The sequence below is a fragment of the Rosa rugosa genome, chromosome 3 (assembly GCF_958449725.1).
Source record: "Rosa rugosa chromosome 3, drRosRugo1.1, whole genome shotgun sequence".
In the NCBI taxonomy this organism is placed as follows: domain Eukaryota; kingdom Viridiplantae; phylum Streptophyta; class Magnoliopsida; order Rosales; family Rosaceae; genus Rosa; species Rosa rugosa.
In genome coordinates this window covers 56977462-57000281 of record NC_084822.1, presented here as the reverse complement: position 1 = coordinate 57000281, position 22820 = coordinate 56977462, and the positions used below count along the sequence as shown (strand labels likewise).

Genomic DNA, 22820 nt, shown 5'->3' with positions numbered 1-22820 from the left:
TCAACTATAAAATATTGCAAATGGAAAATTATAATCTACTTTATTTTCTGTGGGGTTTTAGATTATGAATTTCTAAATCATGATGGCCTTTATGGACCTCGATTTCTATCACTATCTTATCTACGACCTCAATGCATGGCCTAATCAACTCAACAAAACCATTTAGTTCCTTCACTTTTTTGGCGCTCAGGCTTCACACCTTTTTTGTATGGGTGATTTTCACTTCTCTTGTTTAATGTTTCTGGGACTTGCACTTCTATCTGTTTTCTGTGGTTTCTGGTAAAATTTTGCAAAATTTCGAACATGTATCTTTTTTCATGAAAATTGTGTGATATAAACAAATACTTTTTCACACCTAATTAAAATTTGACTTTTGACTATCAAATGCAATTTCTAGAATTCACTTCACTTGGGGCCATAAGGCCATTCGGAAGGTAGCACAAGGATCGGGAACTATTTTGCTTTGATTTTATAACTCAAATATATTGGACAACCTTTGTTTAAGTATATTGGTATTGAGAGAGATTGATGAGAGATGTGTGTATTATTATTGAGAATAGGAGCCCTATATATAGGGATTACAAAGTACTAGTTCTAATGTTACAAGGAATACCAATCCGTGTAGGATTGGGAAATCTAGAACCTTCTCTCCTATTGCTACTCCTAGTTTGATAAGGCACACTAAATCGATATTCCTTCAACACTCCCCCTTGTGCCGCTTCAAACTTGGTGGTGACGCTTCATCCGTTGCCTCGTTAAAAACCTTGCCAGGTAACAAAAACCCTGTGGGATAAAAATAACCCTGGTCGAAGGACAAAAAGAGCACAACACGTCCTTCACTCTTCGAGATCGAACATGCAGACATCATAACTCCCCCTGATGTCGATATCTCCCCCTGATTGCTACAATCGTGGGAGTTCGGATAACTTTCTCAATCCGATGCTCTTCACATGTTTCTCGAAGGTGGATTTAGGTAACAACTTAGTGAATAAGTCCGCTACATTATCCTCTGATCGGATTTGATTCACTTCAATCTTTAGAAGTGATTGTTGTTGCTGATTATAAAAGAACTTAGGCGATATATGCTTGGTGTTGTCGCCTTTGATGAAACCTAACTTCATTTGTTCAATACAAGCTGCATTATCCTCATAAATGCATGTAGGTTCATCTGTGGTAGACTTCAAACCACAACTTCCTTGAATATGTCGAATCACAGACCTTAGCCATATACATTCACGAACGGCTTCATGTAGAGCAATAATCTCTGCATGATTCGAGGAAGTAGCAACAAGGGTCTGTTTTGTAGACCTCCAAGATATCGCAGTGCTTCCCATGGTAAAGACATAACCTGTTTGGGAGTGACCTTTGTGAGGGTCAGAGAGGTACCCTGCATCAGCAAAACCCATCAAGACATCATTGTCGTTTTGATGGAGGGAGATAGGAGGACGCCGGCCACCATGAGCGGCGCCAGCGCCGGCAACATGGCCGGCGGCCATTCCATGGACGGGGGCATTTTGCCTTTTGGGGTCCGATCCCAACTTTCTGTCATTCCTTTTCTCTCTGTAGGGATAGAATAGGCCCATATCAATCGTACCTCTTAGGTATCGAAAGATTGTCTTTACACCAATCCAATGGCGGCGTGTTGGCGCAGAGCTATGTCGAGCTAACAAGTTCACTGCGAATGAGATATCCGGTCTTGTGCATTGAGCTAAGTACAATAATGCGCCTGTTGCACTCAAATAGGGCACTTCAGCCTCTAATGGTTCTTCGTCCTCATCCCTTGGACGAAACGGATCTTTTCCGGGCTCAAGACTACGGCCGATCATGGGAGTACTCGCAGACTTTGCTTTATCTTCATTAAAGCGCCTTAGGACCTTCTGAGTATATGCAAACTGATGGATCAAAATCCCATCACTACGGTGCTCGAGTTCTAAACCGAGACAAAACCGTGTTTTCCCAAGATCTTTCATCTCAAATTCGGATTTCAAGTATTTAGCAGTTTCCTTTAACTCATCTAGAGTTCCAATTAGGTTCATGTCATCGACATAAACTGCTACGATTGCAAATCCGGAACTTGTTCTCTTAATGAACACGCATGGGCATATTTCGTTGTTAATATATCCCTTCCCAATCAAGTAGTCACTTAGACGGTTATACCACATCCGTCCGGATTGTTTTAATCCATATAGTGAGCGTTTTAAACTTATTGAAAACGCGCTCCGTGGTTTAGAGCCACTTGATTTGGGTAATTGAAGTCCATCTGGAACCTTCATATATATCTCTGAATCTAGATCCCCATAGAGATATGCTGTAACCACATCCATAAGCTGCATGTCAAGTTTTTCGGAAACTACCAAACTGACAAAGTAGCGGAACGTTATAACGTCCATTACGGGAGAATATGTCTCCTCGTAGTTGATTCCAGGGCGTTGTGAGAAACCTTGCGCCACAAGGCGGGCTTTATATCTTACCACCACATTTTTCTCATTACACTTTCTAACAAAGACCCATTTATGGCCAACAGGCTTTACACTTGGGGGTGTCTGCGTTACAGGCCCAAATACCTGTCTCTTTGTTAGTGAATCCAATTCAACCTGGATCGCATCTTTCCATTTAGGCCAATCTGCTCTTCGTTGACATTCTTCAACAGAGCGAGGTTCGATATCATCATATTCTATAATTCCTTTTGCAATATGATATGCAAATGCATCATCAATCGCCATAGAATTTCTATCCATCATCTCATGTACACTAGTGTAATTTATGGAGATCTCTCTATTCTCTGGAGTTGGTTCTGACATTGGAGCGTCCCCCAATGATGTCTCTTGGACATAACCATAGTCCGGAATATTCTCATGAGATGGATTATTCACATCGATGATTAATGGATTATTGTGTGCCAAACTCGCTTTCTTTCTTGGGCGAGAATCCATCGAACCTATGGGCCTCCCGCGCTTCCTGGCAGGAGCCGTGGGCCTAGCCATAACGTCACCATCACTGTGAGATGGGACGTTGGCGCCATGCTCATGCATTCTTGAGTTGGCGTCATGTCCTCTACTTTTAGGGACATCAATCCTTGCAGGCACGTTTGCAGCAGGTATGTGTGATCTCGTCACTTTAGCGATATCAGAAAACGCATCAGGCATCGATTCTGCTACGTTCTGAAGATCGAGAATTCTCCGCACTTCAATTTCGGACTGTGCGGTTCGGGGATCAAGATGAGACAGAGTGGGGACAGACCACGACAATTCCTGTCGTTCCTGTTGAACATTGATGTTCTTATCTCCCCCTAACGACGGGAAGACTGTCTCATCGAAGTGACAATCCGCAAATCTAGCGGTAAAGAGATCGCCTGTCAAGGGTTCTATGTAGCGGATAATCGTTGGAGAATCATATCCAACATAAACGCCTAATCGTCGTTGAGGACCCATTTTGGTGCGCTGTGGAGGCGCAATAGGCACATAAACTGCACACCCAAATATGCGTAAGTGTGAGACATCAGGCTCATACCCAGTAATCAACTGGGATGCAGAGAAGGGTTGAGTGGTAGTGGGCCTCAGACGAATAAGCACAGTTGCATGCAATATTGCATAGCCCCAAGCAGAAATAGGGAGATTGGTGCGCATCACCAATGCTCGAGCAACCATTTGTAGACGTTTAATGGCGGCTTCTGCGAGACCATTTTGGGTGTGAACATGAGGAACTGGATGTTCAACATCAATCCCAATGGACATGCAATATTCATCAAAAGTTTTTGATGTAAACTCCCCAGCATTGTCTAATCTTATAGACTTAATAGGATGATCAGGGTGGTGAGCCCGTAACTTAATTATTTGTGCTAGGAGTTTAGCAAATGCAGCGTTCCTTGTGGACAATAGCATGACATGTGACCAGCGTGTCGATGCATCAACCAATACCATAAAATATCGAAATGGTCCGCATGATGGTTGAATAGGTCCACAAATATCACCTTGGATTCTTTGCAAGAATGGTATATTTTCTTTAGGGTCCTTTGCATAGGATGGTCTCGATCCTAATTTTGCTAAAGAGCAGGCTTTGCAGAACGAATGATGGACTTTAGAAACAACCAATGAGGATTTTGGTTGAGCCACGAAGTCACAATTGACTTTAGAAGCAAAATGTGGAGTAGAAAGAGCATTGGTGGCGTCAATGCCACCTTGAGGCCGCAGGGGGACGGCGGCGCCGGCCAAGGATGGCCGGTCCTGGGGGTGAACGGCGCCGTGAGGCGCATGTGCTCTTTCGGTGTCCAAAATCCGATTTTTACTTCTTTTTGTTCTGAAAAATGGATGTCCGTGTGAAGTCTTTAATATACGGATCATCATGTCACGACCTGGGTGTCCCAAACGGTCGTGCCAAAGCCTATATGTGTCGGAATCCCATAAATCATCTCTCATGACATGGTTGGATTCAATGACTCGAATAGTGGTTGCATACAACCCACTAGAGCGACACATAAGTTTCTTTAAGACTCTTTTATGTCCGTAGTCATTAGAGGTGATGCAAAGGAACTCTTGTTCATTCTCACAATGCTTTTCCGCATGAAAACCATTGGCTCTTATATCTTTGAAGTAATAAAGTTCGAAAAATATGTCTACGACATGAGATAAAATAGATCGATACTTTATTAATAATAGCCAATGATTACATCAAAGTTTCGTGACCATAATCTAATCCAACATAAAAATCAAACCGTAGACAAATTGTAGTCACTCAATCCGTTCGGTAATTTCAATTTAGTTGTGACCAGGTAAGGTAAGGCGAGATTTTGGTGGAGCGTTGCTCACTTTTAAAACCGTTCTCTCAGATCAAACCTTGCCTAGACATCACAAGTACTCTTGAGTACGCCTAGAGGGAAAAAGTTAATACAATAAGTCATTTTATTGATTTAAGGCATAATAGCCATTACATAATTCTTGGAAAAAATAAAGACTATAAAAATCTGCGGCATTTTGTCTTCATCGCCAGATTTAAAGTCTTTGTGAACTCGAAGTCTTGATCAACATGATGCGACTACCTCCGTAGGTATATTGCAAATTCAGGTCCATTGATCAGACGTTCCATATCAGAAATAGACACCATAAAGAGGATTCTCCCTTGATTGAGGCGCATTGGCGCAATATGCATAGTCCCTAGGACTGGTGGCGTTGGAAAGTGGTGCCCATGGCCAACGTTGGCTCCATGGTTTCCAACCCTATATCCCTCAAAATCACGCCTCCTACGGTCGTGGGATTTTCGCCTTGAGCGATTACCTTCTTGAGCATTTCGATCGTATGGATCATGACGTCGATGGCGACTTTCTCTAGCCATACGACGATGCTCTTGATAGCTATCTTGAAGCCTATCAAATCTTCTTTGCACAAGTTCGTTGCCATGTCTTTCAGTAGTGGCCATAGCTTCAATAAGCTGTTGAAAACTTGTGATCCGTCTTGCATTTACATGAGTCCGGAGTAAGTCAGAGGACCTCATAGCATAGACGGGGAAGGTATTGAGGGTTTTCTCAATCAATTGGTCTTCTGTGATTGTTTTTCCACAGAGACGCATTATTGCTCTGATGCTGAGAGCTTCCGAATAAAATTGCATGACAGTGTCAAATTCAGAGAAGCGAATATCTTTCCATTCTGCTTCTGTATTCGGAAGTATGGAGTCACGAACATTGCCATATCGTTCGCGACGCGCATGCCAAAGCTTTATGGCGCTATCCTCATTTATGAACTCAAACTGTAGGTCACTATCCATGTGACGTTTCATGAAGGCAAGTGCCTTGGAATTATCTTTCTCAGTTTGAGGGTCTGGAGCTGTTTCTATAGGACAAAGCTCTTGGATTGTATGCAATAAATCACGGGCAATAAGGTGGACCTCGACATCAGTGACCCAAATTAAGTACCTTTTGCCTGCATAATCCAATGGAACAAAATCGAGTTTGTTCATGTTTGACATCCTGAAAGATGAAACAAGAACAAGTTATTTTCGGAGTCAATGCTTCCACGAAAACTAATATAAATAAGATTTCCGAGCTATGCTACCAAGAAATCGATTTCCAAGAACAATTGGATTAGACCGAAACAATGATGTTTGAATGGTCAAAATAGATGCTCACGAATGCTCTTAGTCCGTAGCATACGAACGCTCTTAGTTCGTTAAATCGATGCTTACGGACGCTCTTAGTCCGAAGTCTTACGAACGCTCTTAGTTCGTTAATTGCGTGAATCCCCACGATTCCGCTTTTCAAGAATCGAACCCACGTTATAAGAAAGGTGGGATGTAGAAGAAGGGAGGTTTTCAAGTCCCCGAGAAAAGAAGAAATATTTGAATTATAGGAACTTCAAAACTTACTCTTGAATACTTACTTGTATTTGGATCACGCGCGTGTCGATGCAGGCGTGATGGAGCGAAGCAATCCGAGTAGAGGCGTGCAGCGAATGTTTATAAGGTCAAGCTTGTTGAAATTCGGAGCAAATTCTCTTCTGAACAGTTTTCACTTTGATTGTTGTACTGGTGTCAAAATAACTCCGATAAGGCTGAAATTCGGAGGTCAGATGGAAGAGACAGAGATGAACAACTTTGATGAAGAAAAGATTTTGATCCGAGGTTCCGAACTAGATGTTTCGGAGCCTGCAAACAGACGGACGTGCACAGGAAAGAGGAAAGGTGCAGTCGGTGTGCGTTGGTGCTGCAGGGGCAGTAGGGATGCGTGCGCAGGGGCGCGTAGGTGCTGCAGGAACAGCAGATGTGCAGCAGAGCTGCAGGAGCAGCAGTGCAGCGATGCGGGGCTGCAGACGCACGAGCGCGTAGGCGGGCAGCACGGAGCGCAGGGGCGCGTAGCGCTGGGCGCGCAAGGAGCAGGCTGCAGCGAAGGCTTGGCTAGCTCGGGCTAGGGGCTGCTGGGGCAGTAGGCACGCAGGTAGGCAGACCGAGAGGGCTGCAGGAGCAGGCGGGCTAGCAAGGGGCTAGGTGCTGCGGCAGTTTTGGTGAAAAAGGTTTTCGGGTTTTTGGTTTTTGCTTTGTGGTTAGAACTCGTGCTGATAACGTGTTTAAGTATATTGGTATGAGAGAGATTGATGAGAGATGTGTGTATTATTATTGAGAATAGGAGCCCTATATATAGGGATTACAAAGTACTAGTTCTAATGTTACAAGGAATACCAATCCGTGTAGGATTGGGAAATCTAGAACCTTCTCTCTTATTGCTACTCCTAGTTTGATAAGGCACACTAAATCGATATTCCTTCAACAATTCTATTATTTTTCATTTAATATTTGATGGTCGACAATGAATATCAAACGAGCTTCACGCAATTTTATCATTTCTCCCACCCATAATCCCCTCCAAACCGTTTAGAAAAATGTTGAATATCACGTTTTCATCGGTATGGCGCATCTCCTCCAATCCTACATCCAACCAAAATTCGACTTCCCTTGGGGCCATTTGGAAGGTAGCGCAAGGGTTGGGAAGAGTGTAATATAGTAGATAGAGTACATAATTTTTTATGAAAACCATCTGCTATAGTAGATAGAGTATACTGACAGATCACAACCTGCCCAAATTTTTCGGTTCATAATGCAAAGAGTTCTACAGACATTTCAAACCAAATCAACACACACAAACGATCCACCTCTTTGCATGTATAAATACAGTGTTGTTCATACATAATCTTAATGAGAGAGTGTCTTAACTAAATGGTAGAAAATAAATAATAACACGAGTTGAAAAGAAATGTGGAAGAAACAAGCTCTGAGAAGAAGACATTGGAGCCTACCACATTACTATTGAAGTAACACTAGATACTCTCAACACCCAACAGATTTGGGTACTGAAACTACATTTTCGGCTTTCAAACTCTCAACTTTAGACTTAAACTCACTGTGAAAAGACATAAGTGATGTCTTCCGATTGCAAAAGGCAACAGTGAACTGCTTAATTTTTTCTTCAAGATCTTTCCTTCCCTGCAACTCTTCTTTCATGTACTTCACAATATTTTCCTTCTGATCAGTAACTAGTAATAGTCTTTCAGATGATTCAGATACCGTTTTGTGCAAGGAATCCCTTTCTTCCTTCAACAGCTGGAACTCAGTTTCCAAACTCTCATATCTTTGTTTAGATTTCTTCAGAAGCTGGTTATGAGAATCTAGCTCTTTCGCCAGGTCATGGTGTCGTTCCTTGATGGTGTTCAGCTCATTGCTCAGTTTTTTCTTCCAACAGGCAGCGTCTCCTCCCATTGTGCATTCCTTAATCACAACAACTATATCTTAAAGACAAAACAAAAACAGCCTAGATGCTCTCTTCTTTTTCTAGCTAAATAAATCTGAATATTTCATAAATTCTCTGGGATCAGCTAAAACTTGGCGTGCCAGAGCATAGACACTAATATGAGACAAGTTCTTGATATCAAACTACGTATGACTAGCATGTGAATAACAAAGGGTACTATTTACAGTTTAGTTTCATCAATAATGGAAAAACTTAAATAGATGCTTCCACAGAAATATCAAAAGCAGAGAAACAATAGAGAAAAGGTATTGAAAACTTGAAAGTACACATAACAGGTTGCAAGAAAGACTCTGAAATGCAAATATGCTAACTTAATACGTAATGACATCAGCTTGAATAATTTTTAGGCTCTTTTATTAGTTGATCATATGATCCAGATGATATCAGCTTATAATATATTACAATTCTGTAGTAAGGTAACATTGGTAACATTTGTTGCCTGTAACTAAAACTTTAAGTATCAAAACAGTTTTATAACATACAAAATATCCTTAACAATAGGGCAGAGAATAAAATTATAACTAATGAGTGATATCTTGTTAATTTTGACCAGGCGGATACCTGTGACTTCCTCGCTTGCTCATCCTCAATGTTTAGTGTTTCAGATGATACCAGTAATTTAACTGTGCTGCTCAATCTCTCAGAGAGCACTCTGTGCTGTTCTTGGATCCGTAATCTTTGGTCAGCAATTGGTAATGAGAAATCAGCTTCTAGAGTTGTAAATAGGCTGGTGCCAATTTCCGTTATACTTGAAAGCAATTTTGCCGCAGAAGATTTCTCATCTGATATATAACTCTGCCCAAATCATCATAAGGTTATTAAATTGTACAGTAACAAATACCGATTGAGAGAGCCTAAAATGACAAACAGCCATTACCTGAGTTGTTGATAAAACATCCACATATATATTTTTGCAAGTCGCTGCACATTCACCAAGCCTTTGAGGGATTTCTCGAATCAGCTGTGCTTCTTGTTGGAGCTCAGATATCTCAGACACTAACTGATTGTTCAGTAAAACTTGTTCCTCATGTTTCCTAACTTGTTCCTCATGCTTCCTCTGTACATATACAAGCATCAATACATAAACCATAAAAGTATGCAGGAGTAGAAACCAGTGTGAAATAGTATCCAGCATACTCTTATGAAAGAGCAATTCTAAATTTAACGAAGTATACCAAAAAGAGACAACAAGCAATATAAGATGTGGTAAACAAGAAAAGTATGAATTCAGGTATCAATGCAAATTTCAGGCGGCTCAATTTGAGTCTTTATGAGGGAAACTTAGCAAGCTTAGGCATGCTAAGTTTCAAACGAGTAGCTTATCCTCAACCTAACCACAGTGTTTGTGCATTTTGCACTCTAAAATGCATCAAGAGCTGAAGAGCCTACTATAGATACTGACCTTGAGATCATCTCTTTCTTCAATAGCAAGTTCTAATTTCAGGCGGCTCAATTTGAGTCTTTATGAGGGAAACTTAGCAAGCTTAGGCATGCTAAGTTTCAAACGAGTAGCTTATCCTCAACCTAACCACAGTGTTTGTGCATTTTGCACTCTAAAATGCATCAAGAGCTGAAGAGCCTACTATAGATACTGACCTTGAGATCGTCTCTTTCTTCAATAGCAAGTTCTAATTGCCTCTTCAAATTTTGGACCTCCTCGTAATTCTCATTTGAATTTCCCTGAAATTTATTTAGGAAAACAATAAAAGCATCATAAAACCTTACGCCCCAAAGCATTACAGAAATTAACCATGTATTAAAAGAAAGTCAGTTACAATAAAGATTTAAGATATATTTGACCTAAAAAGAAATTATAATAATATGCAGTGACACTGAAATAGAGCTGGAATGCAGTTTCAGTATATTAAGAAAAGTTTAAAGTTAACAAGCTGAAACATTTCATTTTCCTTTTTCAATGGTCTGAAAGAAAACAAAGACAACCAAATTTGTAACTTATTTTGGTATACAACCTACAAGATGGTAGCATGGAAAACTTCACTGAAGAATCAATTTTAGTGAGTGTAAACAAACTTATACACTTGGCGATGATGATTGTTGCTATTTTTTCTTTCACTCATTGAAACAAGTAGAAAAAAAAAAAATAGAATTTTAGAAGACAGAAAAAAGAATAGGTTCGGGTAATTAGAAACTTACTGGAGTTGCATCACTTGGCGGAAAGGATTGAACTTTTCTTGCAGGAGTCATTTGAATGGAATCAAGGTCAGCTATATAACCTTTGTTCATTTTCATCCACGTGTCTTCATCAACCACGTTGCTAAAGGCATCTGGCAGGGGGCTAAAACCAGGCAATGGTGAATAATTTGATCGCCTGGCAACAAAGGCATTGGGAACTGCCTTGCTAGAGGGGGTCGTAAAGAGATCTCTTTGAGATTTACTAATGCTGTCATTACATTCTTCCTTGAGGCTTTGTGTCCCAGAATCCTGTGGCTATTCATAGTAAACATCATCAGAACATCACACACTACATACTCCAAAGATAAACTGACCCTAAAACAAGTCAAACATGAAACCTTAGTATTGTTATGATTCAGTAACTACATAACATATGAGTTTTACCTGACAAGAACTTCCGCCAAAGTCTGAAAAAGCATCTAGACTACCGAGTTTGTTCAATTTCAATTTCCTCTCCTCTTCCAATTCCGATTCCAGCTTCTCACGCTCTAGTTCATTCTGAACCATGAAAAATTAACAGACATACGAAAGGTAAATGAGGTTATGGTTGGCGATCCAGAAAATATTCAAGATTCCACAAATTGATAGAGAGAGAGAGAGAGAGCACACCTGAAGCAAGTCATTTCTCAATTTCAATATCTCCTGCTCCAACACCACAGCATGGGATCCCTATACATTTTTTTTTTTCAACAGAATGTGTTAGCTTGTATTCAATCTATGTTTTGCAAGATAACATGAGATGATTCTCACCTGAAGCTTCTTACGAAGCTCTTCTATCTCTTGTTTTTGCCTCTTCAGTAAGGCTGCTTCTGTCAAGATCTGTGACGAATTTAAATATTTGATAATGGTTAAACTTCACTGTTATATTCAAGGTCAAGAAAAAGGCTGTGAAAGGAGATAGAACTATAAAAGAGAAAAAGACTGAGTGATACACCAAAATGATGGCCAACAAACAATTTCCAGAAAATGGTTGGAGCAATTTATGGATTGAAACTATTTTCCACGGAAGCTAAAAGAAAATAAGACATGAAGTAAAATAATATCCTGCGGTGACAAAGACACATGTAATATGCTATGATCATAAACTAATCTACAAAACCACGAGTTGGATATACAATGTAATAAGAAACAAACCTCATTCACTTGAGCACAATTAGTGATGCGCTTAGCTCTGCTAGCAAACTGAAGGGTTCCCTTTGTTTCCTCGACATGTACCTAAGTGCTTCCATAACTCATTAAACACCAAAATGTTGATGTATGATACAAAGTATCTCAGCAGCAAATAAGAGACTACCTCTTCTGGTGCTATGGTGCATATTATTGAAGTTTTTGCATTACCACCAAGGGCAGGTTGAAGTATACGGGTTAGCTTACTATCACGATAAGGAATATGGCCCCTGCATTAGAAGTCATCATTAGATAAATAATTTTATAATCAACTAAAGATGATTTACTAAAACAAGGAAAAATACCTGTTTTTCGCACCATCACTGAGTTTGTTAATCACATTACCAAGACTCATTAAGCTCTTGTTTATGTGCTTTCCTTCCTTCAAACGTACTCCCCCAGCTCCAGTTTTAGCAATTCGTTCAGAACCAGCTAAATCTACCAAATTCTACAATACATGCAGCAATTATAATAAAGATATCACAAAAAGCACAAGATAACTGCAACTGTGTGTCAACTTTTCAACAAATTTAGAAGAAAAAGAATAGCATAAAGAATACAAACCAAGACTGAGACGCGAATAACATCAGCACTTGCATTAATGTCCTTCTCTTTGCTTTCAATTACCTAGAAGCATAAGATATATGGGGCATCATAAATTAGAAGCAAATCCAGTATTTGGTGGGTAGCTTTGCAGGCAAAATTGCAGTATGGACGTACCATTCTGAATATTGTGTGAGATCTACTACTCCGTGCATTCATATTTGTCTCTCCAAAATGTCTATTAACTGTAGCAAAACATTTTTGCCGACACATGCATGAATAGTCAAGTAATAGAAAATACAAATTAAGAACAAAATTGCAAAGTGCAAACCTTCTCCAGATTCAAGGAGCTTCAAAACCTGTTCTGCATCACTGACAATTTCCTCTCTGAGGCCAGCAACAAATATTCCACGCTAAACAAGACGAAAAAGTAATTTCAGTTCATTTGAAAAAGCTAGCTACCTAAATTTAAACTCCAAACAGAAACAGTACGTGGTCAACAACCTACTTCCAAACTCTCATGAATCTGCAATTTCTGGTTCTCTACGGCCAGAAGGTCATTAATTTCTTCGTTATAGATTTCCATGTACGAAACTCGAATCAGAAACTCCCGGTGCGACATCTGAGTATCAACAATCATCAGATCGAGATAGCAATATATATATATATATATATATATATATATATATATAGGCCAAACAAAAGCATCAACAATCAAAAAAGTACTCATTACCATTTCGATTCTCCCAAACACATCCTTGACCGCCCGGTGAATGATTCCGGGATCTGTTTCGGAGCCATTCATGGTGAAAGTCTTGCCACTGCTGGTCTGCCCATACGCAAACGCAGTTCCTACATGTACCAAACCAATTCTATCACTCACATATATAGGAACTACTACTCAAATCAAAGACATCACAACAAATTAAAACCTAAACAAACAAAAAACAGGCACTGCTTTACCATTGAATCCTTCTACTGCAGCGTGAATAATCTCCTTGGTAAGAAGTTCGTAAACCCTAGAATTGCTACACATTTCATCGAACACATGATCTGCAAAATCAAACCACACAGAATGAATCAAATCAAACTACACTGTTCCATCTGCATCCAATTAGGGATTCGGACATTACCGAAAGCGTAGGAGACTCCGGAGATTGGAGTTCCGTGAACCTTGTGAAGAGAAACGCGGTTTTCGTCGACCTTCCAGAAGGTTCCGCCGGAATATTCTTGAGTCACCGGCGGTCTCAGGCGAACGGCGACGCAGATCTTCTCCATTGATGACTTCGGACTCTGTTTGACTCCGTGAGATCGATTTAGCAACGGTCGGGTCTGGTTTTGAACCACTTCCTGATTTTGAATGTGTGCAGATTACGGATTTGCCCCTCTCTATAAACCCCAGATTCGAAATTCAATTTCAAACGGTTCAGGAGGAAAAGCGGAAAGTCAGTCAGCCCTACGACTTTAGAGAGATGGGCTTCATTCTGAGAAGAGTAGCCCATGAATTACTATCCAGTTTAAACTGCTTATCGGGTCTCGTTCTTCCCCATGGGCCTGTATACAGATGCGCCAAGATGTACCCAGAGATTTTCTTTTAAATTGTGCTTAATCACCGTTACATGTAAATTCAATGATGAGAAACAAAACAACTTAACATAATAATCATTCTCTCTATCATTGAATTTACATTAAATGGTGGTTGAGCATAATTTAATTGTTTAGCCACTGACCGGGTGAACATTATTGCTAATTTTTTCTTTTTTTGAATAAGTACTTTACTCTGTTCATCAACAAGGCAAGTTTCTTAAATTGTAAATTACCTTGAAACGAAGGAAAGGAAAGAATGAAAGAAGTCGTCGCAAATAAATAGTTAGAAACCAACTTTACTTTTGCTCTATCTCTTCCCTAGTTGAATTTCAACCACGTATTTTATAAAGTAAATTTGGTAACCAGCTCAATTTCAACCATGTATTTCGAAAAGAAAATTTAGTCAGAAATATATTAGTGGAAGTTGGGCATGAATCACATGACTAAACAAAAATGTTTAACTTTGAATTATGTTTGATGTCTCCTCTGCCTTCAATTTTGACCAACTAACGTCAAGTATTCTAAAGGTTTAGGTTTTTAGTTTATCTCCTGCTTTGAAACAAAAAGGAAAAGGCTGCAACGATTGCATTACTATTACCTTTTCCGGGTGATGATGATTCGCCTAGTTATCCAAATATGAAGTAAAAATAAACTCAATCCATTATATCCATATGCATAGGAGTCAAAAGAAAAATTAACATTACTTTTAACAACTTCAATCTTCTCATTTTGTTTAACTTATCTACCGACAATTAACTTCTGCATCTAAGAACTATTTTTCCAGTTCATCACTGTTCTTTTTGATACGAACTTCTAAGGACTAGCCAGAAAAAATGAACAAAATAAAGAGACACAACAGCAGCTAGAGAAGTCATCAGGAAAAAAAAAAAAAAAAACAGCAGCTAGAGTGCTCTGAGAGCTAGCTAGAGTCAGAAACAGTAGCAAGTATTAGACACTTCCAGTGCGTGCTCGACTCGTCAAAGGCGTAGCTACACACGGGCTCCGTTGGGCTATAACCCACCCCAGATTTTGAAAAAACATATATTTGTAGCTTAATTATGGTTTAATAGATTAAATATTAAAAATTAGCCCACCTCAAATTTCTAAACTTAGCCCATATGTTATTTCTTTTCTTGTTTTAGTCATACACTAGTCTGCAATCACATGCTCTGCATGTGTACGAAATTAGAATTGTCTTATTTATCCTTTTGATTTAATTTATTCTCAAAGTCTTTTAATATTTCAGGGTTAAATCTGTCAAAATTTTCAATTTTGGCTAACAAAGCCTATTCTCTTAATAATAGTATAGATATGTTATTTATTTGCTTGAAGTATTTGATTTTATTTTATTTTGTATTATGCTTTAAGAGGCATAGTCGCATAAAAAATTTGTGTTTTTTTTTTTGGTAAATTAGGTCTGAAAAAGAGCCAATTGAGAATTATAATACATATTCAATAATTAAAATTTTTTGCTTCTATTCAAGGGCACGGGGTACAACTTGTGTAGGTGTGTTCTTTTGTCTTAAACTTTTGTTATCAAATTTCTATCGCACGTTATAATGTTGATTTTTTGGGTCATTTAGCTATTTGATTATTTAATATATAATGTAGTTTAATTTAAGAAAAGAATAAAACATATTACTTGTAAAACTTAAGAAAAAATAATAATCTGAAAGCATTAGTAAACTTTTAAGAAAATATTTTTTTTTTAGCTCACCCTATTTTAAAATCCTAACTCCGCCATTGCGACTCGTACATATCACACAAGTCTTCATACATCGTAATCCTTTTTACTTTCTCTTTTTTTCTTTTTCTATGGTTGAATAATAATAATGATATCCAATAGATATAGGCCTTTCCTTTTTTTTTTTTTCTCTTTTGCTTTGCTATTTCTTTTCTAATTTTATCTTAGCTTTGGTGATTTGATGGGGGCTACGGATCCAAAATTTAAATCCATTCCCTGTATCTGGATTGATCGTAAAAGCCTCATGGCCCTCACGCAACCACTTACTTCTAATTAGGTATATTGAACTAGTCCATGCATATTTCTAATTGTTTCTATCCAATAAGCATGCTCGTGAGTCGTGAGCTTTGAAATTATAACCTATTACTTATAATATACTCGTAAATATTTTCATGCACGATGGATTATTTTTTATGTAAATGCATGTATGCATGTAAATTAACTTCTTGGAATCTAGCTATAGCTACTAGTACTTTCGGTTTTGTATAGAATTAAAAAACCTCACCATAGCTTGACTAGCTAATTGTATAGAATTAGTCCAATATGACTAATTTCTTTTCCAAAATAAAAGATTAAGTTAACCTCAAACCACTTGACATTTGGACAACAATTCATGGATGAAGTGGGACAATGTGTTGTGTAAAAGCAGTGGTCAAAAGATTTGGATGGTATATATGCATGCATATAGAGATTAGAGAGATGTACGTGAAGAACTGAGAATCTTCCATCCTTGTTCTTCGATGGAATTAGTCTAACTTCTCTTGGTGCATTAATATTTGATCCCTTAATGCTAGACTGCTTTTCTATGAATGGACGCGCGTCGACTAAAGTTAGATGTGGTGGTTGCTCTTGTTGATCGATACCAATCGCTAAGAATCACCACTGCCATTAATCTAAAAGCTAACTCGACCGAGCTAGCAAGCTTTACAGCTAGCATGCAGATAAAGATTTATAGCTAGCTACTGTTGATTATAACCTTTAAGTTCATGTACCAGTGGCATCCCTAATTGATGGTACGTATCAGATTTTTCATTTAGTTGCTAAACAGTACAAAACGTACAAGTTGGTGAATACGACATCCGTAACACCCACAAGTTACTTGTGCTGTGTAGCTGAGAATCGATATAAAGACAAGTTAGGTTTGATGGATCTGTTCTTCTATATACATCTAGCACTACGTGTCAAAGAGAACAACGTTGTTGTTTTGACTTGGGATTGAAATTTGATCATACCCTAATATTAATGTTCTCCCGTGAGTGGACATAGAACATTGTCACTCTGATTATATTGATTTGTTTCTTTACTAGTTGCACGATTGATTATAATAGAGCTAAAATTATTTTACCTATCTTACACCTAAAATCGTTTGTGCCCCTTAACATCTAATTGGATTTCATGTGTCATTGTATTCTCTAATTTGAATATTTGATCAATTATAGTGAATTCTTAATTAATCTATCAATTTCTTCATATAGTGTTGCTCATTCAAACAAGTTTTTGTGCCTTCAATTATGTAAGAAACACACTATTTACATAATTAAGGCTAAAAATTGACCTTGAGTGGATTCGCACCTTCACCAATTTATGAAGAAATTGACTAATTATTTTACTAATGGTTATGGACTTATGGTTGAACATATTGGAGAGTATAAGAGCATGTAATCAAACTAAAAGTTCGGAAGTACAAACGATTTTAGGTGTAAAGTTCAATAAGGTGAAATGAATTTGAATCATTATAATATACATGTTAAGTAATCCCATCTAATACAATTCTCTATCCTTTCTTTATCACTACTTGAATTAATCCAAAGATGATTATTTAGAATTAATATGGTCGACACATGAGGCATTTTGAGTACCTATTTGTTTTGGATACCGTAATTTGAGCCATTAGACAATATATTATATCTTCTAAAAAGAGACAATATATTATATATAGCTAGCTCTCGTGATATAGGATTATAGGCTAAGTAATAATTACTGTTTGTCGCGATTATACATACAAATCACAAGTGAAAGTACATGCAAACACATGAATTATCATTTGTTTAATTAGATAAGTAGCATGCAGCTGGAATTTGTTGATGATTTGCGGGTCCGACAGACCAAGATAATATTACACATTTTATGCATATATACGTGGGTCATCGATCATGGCCTAGCTAGCATCAATTTAATTGGAATCAAACATTGAAATTTAAAAGTTTCATGTATTTAATTGAAAAAGCGGTACTTGTTCAGCATGCACGACCAAAAAGCCAGTTAATTAGCTGCTGACGCTCGAATCTTTACACAGACCAACAACGTGAAACAAACATGCAGCAGCAAAACCGTTCTAGCTAAAATATAATTTGAGAGAGAGCGAGAGTTTGTTGCTGATCGATGATGATGACGATGGTAATTAAATAGTAAAAAGGAAAAACTAAATCACTCATTTCCACTACATTATTATTCCTCCAAGAAAAATATTTACACGAGTAAGCACATCAAACACAGCCTTCCCGGCCAGGTAATTAACTCTCCCCCAAGTTCATGAACCTAGCTATAGCTAGCAGATGCATGAACTTTAAACCCTAGATTATATGCCATATGATTAACTAGCTAGAGCAGCCAAATGTACCCCACTAATTAACCAAGTCTGTAATTTTGGTATAGCTACTGAAATTAATGCACGAGAGGCTGCTCTAATTGATCCTCGTTTCGTTAGTTTTAGTTGCCATTTTAGACTTTTAGATCATATATATTGTTTAATATTGTGACCGCATCGTCTGCATGGCAACTAAAACCTGGTTCAGATCCGAAAGTCTAGCCCACAGAGCTAGGGATTCGGATTCCAACCTCTCATTTTCTCTCCATGTTACGTAACACTTCTGAGCAACCAAGCCCAACCTGTTCTTCAGCTCCCGGTTCTCCATTTTCAAACGGTTCGCCTCCTCCGTAAAGTCCTCCAAATGCCTCTTCTTCCTCCACCTGGACCGCCTGGCCGACTCCCGGTTCGACGTCATGCGCCTCCGCTTTCTCTCATCCAGCGAGTAGACCCCCCGGCCGTTCGAGCCCTCGGAACCGGAGTTTGGACTCCCCGAGTTCGAGTTTGAGTTTCCTTCTTGCAGCAGGGACATGAGCTCCTCTATTGTAGCCGTGAGCCCGGTCTCTTGGACAGGGCATTGGAACTCGACCGCTTCCTCGGCACTGTTGAAGAACATAGCCGCTGAAGTAAACATGATCACAAGTGAAAATGGTGGAGGAGGGAAGAAGGAGAAAAGGGAAGGAACGAAGTGGAGGGGACGAGTATTTATCGTGGAAGGGGGTGAGACACGTGGGGTCTACCGGAGCAAAAGTTTTGGGAATTGCGAGGGTGAAATTGTCCACGAAAAAAAACCCTAAGCACCCACTTCCGAAAAATAATAGTAACATAATGATGGTTAATTAGTTTTATAATCATGGTTTTGGTTGGTGTAGTGCATTACGTGCAACTTTTTTGCAAAGGTTTGTGGTGGGATCCTTGAGTTTTTTTTTGGCTGCTTTGCTCAGGTAGCCCTCAGGTGGGCAACCACAGCTAATCCCGCTTAGCTTAATCACGAAGAATCAAACAAAATTGTATAAACAACAATTATCTGAAACGTTAAAGTTTATAAACAGTTGATCTAGTAAGAAAGGAAAAGTTAATAGACTGCGCCGATGACCCGAAGTCGTATGGAGGACGCATCTGAAAAGATAATGAAGAAAATTGAGTTAGAATTATGTTAAGTCAGAGTTATTAGTAAACTTGATGTGTTTGATGAGTTTATATATTTGATCATATTTTTCTGATTTGCTCGAATAAAATGCTCAGCAAAAAATTGTGTTTATATTGAGTAGTTTACGAAGAGAAGATAATTTATTTGAATAATCAGTTAAAAAAAAATACGACATAAGATAAATAAATATGCATGATAATGTGTTTCTTTATTCTGTCTGTAAAAAAAAATTATTTAAATCTACCAGTAGAACACGAACTTTCTTGAATTATCCTCCTAGTAGTATACCACTATACCTTGCTTCTTCATATCGCCAACAAGAAGATTCTTTCAATCCATCACCGTCTAGGCGTCTATATCCTAAACATAAATTAATCGAAACTTATCCTACCTGAGATGCATCAGTAAACCATATAACTATACCTCGTTTGTCGCATTGTTCTTTTGTTCCCAGCCCTAAACATGGCATCTTAATAAAACAGTCGACATACCAATATAGATTTTGTGGAGGAATATTCGTGGACGGTTTTTTGGTAGTTTTCTTAGTTGGGAGTTTATTAAAGGCTTGGCTCATATTATTAGTGAGGAATAACATGCACATGTTCTGATGTCTAGCCCATTTAGGAATTAAAGCGTTTCGTGTCGCCCTTTTAGTCTCTGCCTCAAAATTCAAAAGTAGGCTTCATGTGCAGCAAAGTTTTGAAAAGGATGATGCCACCAACTTTAAGTCCTCTGTGTTTAATTTATGGCCTGCAACTGCAACTGCAACTGCTTTGCTAGTCGTCTTCTTGCTCTAGATACCAACCGCAACATGCCCAACATGATCAGCACCATGTTTTCATTCGATTCAACATCAATGAATTGGTAATTTGGTATAGTGATGGCGGACGACAAATCGGTAGTGTAAACTGAAACCGACCGGCCCATGACGCGTTTCTTTTAAATAGCAGAAAATGAAGAAGTTCCAATAGGAAATGACGGTAACATCATCCACACTATAGATAGAAAGAAAACATTTTCTGTTTAGTGGTCTGGATTTGCCTTCCATTTACGCTAAAAAATCAGATAGCGTACCAGAAACACTACCTTTGAGCCTACGAGTAACATAACAGGGTAATACAAAGTGCTTCCACTCAACAATATACAAATGTAGAACTCTAGTGTTCCCTGAACCTGGAATTAAAGTAACATGTTGCTTTGTTTTGTATGTATGAAACAGAAAAATGGTCTACAACACATTTTACAACGGCCCTTAGCCCAGAGTAGCACATGTGCTCCCATATGCAACTGAATTCCAATCATTACATTTATCACAGGGGGGGTGAACATCTCCACTCGTCTCAATGTTTTCCTCTTGGAGGTGCATTATCATTTCCAATATTCATTGCCAATGAGAATGTACATAAGATGCTGCTTACAAGTTCACAGGAGGAGTGCCCTGAATTTCATAAACCAGGATTAAATTTTAGTACTCTTCAGAAGCACGGTAGAGAGTAATCAACTAACCTGTTTTCTAGTAAATGCCAGTGATCAACTAAGTAAGTAAGTCTATACCATAAGTAATACACAAAACTTCAGGGTCTAACAAAAGGTTTAGAATCTAGTTTGCATGATTGTATTTTGTTCATTACCAAAAGAATGAAGAAAGAAAATGAGAGCAAGAGCTATATTAATGATTAAATCAAAGTAAAAAGTTTCCCAATCAGGAATAATTAATTACCATAAGTCCATCATTTTCATTGATTAGAAACTGGAAATAAACTCACCTTAAAAAGAAGATCATATGCTATGTGTTCCCACGGTAATGAAATGGACATCAAGCAACATTTGAGAGGGATCATCTCCTCGTCAAAACTATGGCTAGAAGCAGCAGCCGCATAGGCATTCTTTGCCGCCACAGATGCAACGGAAGCTGCTTTACGAACCATAAAGCCAATTCCGAATCCTCTCTTGGATGTAACAGGTGAAAAGGGACCTGTATCTTGCTGGCTCTGATCTGATAATATAAAATAAACTTTCAGCATTTGACATTAGTGTTTGTATTATTTGATGAACTATTTACTTAATCAACTTGTCACAAAACAAGGAGTCATAAAACCAGATTCAATTTTCAACTGCTGCCACAGAAGTGAAAATTAATGCAGCTTCTAGTCCTAATCTGTCACTTATAATTTTCTTTTAGACCTTTGAAATATGTAACTACTTGGAAAGCTTTCAGTTAGAAGATAATCAATCTGCATCTGAGCTATATGAATAGTTAATTCCAATTTTTTTTGTTGATTAAAGCAGGTTAACTATATGAATAGTTAATTCATAAAAATAATGAAGAAATCTTACAATTTTTGTGAAAGTTAAAAAAAATTAGTGTTCTACAGTTGCATTTCATGTGGAACACAAACAACAAGAAATACATTAGAATAGTTTCTATGCCATCAGTATATGTCATACCTACAACACCAGAAACAGCCACTTCAACTTCCCCGCGGCCTCCAGGACCTTTCATGTACAGTTTGTCTTGTTTGCCAGGGGAATGAGCAAGTGATAAAAGGTTCCCAAAACGAGACTTGCCGGCTGTATATGTGTGAATGAGAGAGATGAGTGAAAGAGCAACTCGCTTTCACCCAATAATTTGGGGCAAAATGCAACGTGATAATAATGATGAATCCGAACATACTTATAATGAATGTTCAAGCTAAACAGTGGTTATTCAGGTGGAACCCATGTCTTAAATTGATTATTTAGAATATCAGAATACTTTATCAAAGGATCGGCAAATGAAACAACAGAAAATTATCTGCATAACAAGTAAAAGTTTAAAACAACTTATAAGACCATACAGCTTAAAGCAATGAATAAGAAGTCATCCAACAGTTGTAGGCAAAAAAGAAACTTTAATTACTGGTACAATGAACAAAAATAAGATCATCTCAAGTGATAGGTAGTGCGAGCCAAATGCAAATAATAACATCAAATTAACTGAGGAAAACATACCATCATATGCATCTCGTACCATTTGATAGCTGACAAATCCCGAAAAAAGAGTCAGCTGCAATCATAGCCACCAGAAAATCAGAATGTCTAAAGAGTAGTCCTTCAACTAACTGAATATGTGTGGCATTCACCAATCTAATCTCTAATATTAATTCTGGTATGTGAACATAAATTAGACAAGAACCTTGGAACTTTTTGCCTTCGCAGAACTACTGTCAACCTTCAAAGAGGAACTATCACTAGAACTGCAATCATCAGGATCCTTTGCCTTAGGAAATGCTGCCCCATCATGTGCATTGAGTATTACACAATAGCAATGGTCTGAATCAGTCAATACCTGAAAAATTAGAAACAGAATTACTTCTTGCAGCATACATTTCAGATATGTCGCAATGCCAAACAACTAAAACATTAACAGGTGTTAACATTCTGAGTTTCTGACAGATATAAGATATAAAGAAGCAAAAGAAATAAGTCATTAAACAGGCAGGTTCTCCAAATTGATTGATAACAGCAAAGTGACCAGAAGAAGCACGATTGAAGAATATGACATAATACCAATTCAGAG

At 38.2% G+C, this 22820-nt stretch overlaps 3 protein-coding genes across 4 annotated transcripts in view; all 3 read right to left on the bottom strand.

Annotated features, from left to right (window-relative positions):
* Positions 1–7622: 7622 nt before the first annotated feature.
* On the bottom strand, positions 7623–13526 carry LOC133739012 (kinesin-like protein KIN-7N). The gene is made up of 18 exons (XM_062166720.1): positions 13327–13526; positions 13157–13246; positions 12927–13045; positions 12702–12815; positions 12525–12606; positions 12371–12438; positions 12215–12277; positions 11956–12098; positions 11778–11880; positions 11618–11698; positions 11234–11302; positions 11093–11152; positions 10868–10981; positions 10445–10738; positions 9887–9970; positions 9168–9347; positions 8852–9085; positions 7623–8247 (listed from the first exon to the last, which is right to left on the bottom strand). Exons 1-18 carry the CDS (start codon positions 13469–13471, stop codon positions 7810–7812), a joined length of 2481 nt encoding a protein of 826 aa, XP_062022704.1. The 5' UTR covers positions 13472–13526; the 3' UTR covers positions 7623–7809.
* Positions 13527–18084: 4558 nt separating this feature from the next.
* LOC133740062 (basic leucine zipper 4) lies at positions 18085–18770 on the bottom strand. The gene has a single exon (XM_062167912.1). The coding sequence runs from the start codon at positions 18743–18745 to the stop codon at positions 18272–18274; it is 474 nt and encodes a 157-aa protein (XP_062023896.1). The 5' UTR covers positions 18746–18770; the 3' UTR covers positions 18085–18271.
* Positions 18771–20265: 1495 nt separating this feature from the next.
* The window catches only part of LOC133740061 (uncharacterized), a 4596-nt gene continuing 2041 nt past the window's right edge, over positions 20266–22820 (bottom strand). Inside the window, exons 8-12 of one of the 2 annotated variants that reach the window (XM_062167909.1) lie at positions 22437–22589; positions 22253–22307; positions 21710–21832; positions 21028–21257; positions 20266–20699 (exon numbers count right to left, since the gene is read on the bottom strand). In XM_062167909.1, the coding sequence (XP_062023893.1) occupies positions 20676–20699; positions 21028–21257; positions 21710–21832; positions 22253–22307; positions 22437–22589 (585 nt within the window). In that variant the 3' untranslated portion in view covers positions 20266–20675. The remainder of the gene's footprint in view (positions 20700–21027; positions 21258–21709; positions 21833–22252; positions 22308–22436; positions 22590–22820) is intronic. The other variant, XM_062167910.1, reaches the window with a different exon arrangement.

What these genes read in the sequence shown, in the direction of transcription:
- LOC133739012 (XM_062166720.1), bottom strand. Translation starts at nt 13,471, where the DNA reads ATGGAGAAGATCTGCGTCGCCGTTCGCCTGAGACCGCCGGTGACTCAA. An exon ending in CGGAGTCTCCTACGCTTTCG is followed by an intron (nt 13,247 to 13,326) that starts GTAATGTCCGAA and finishes TTGATTTTGCAG; the next exon opens with ATCATGTGTTCGATGAAATG. An exon ending in AGTGATGGTGCGAAAAACAG is followed by an intron (nt 11,881 to 11,955) that starts GTATTTTTCCTT and finishes CTTCTAATGCAG; the next exon opens with GGGCCATATTCCTTATCGTG.
- LOC133740062 (XM_062167912.1), bottom strand. Translation starts at nt 18,745, where the DNA reads ATGTTTACTTCAGCGGCTATGTTCTTCAACAGTGCCGAGGAAGCGGTC.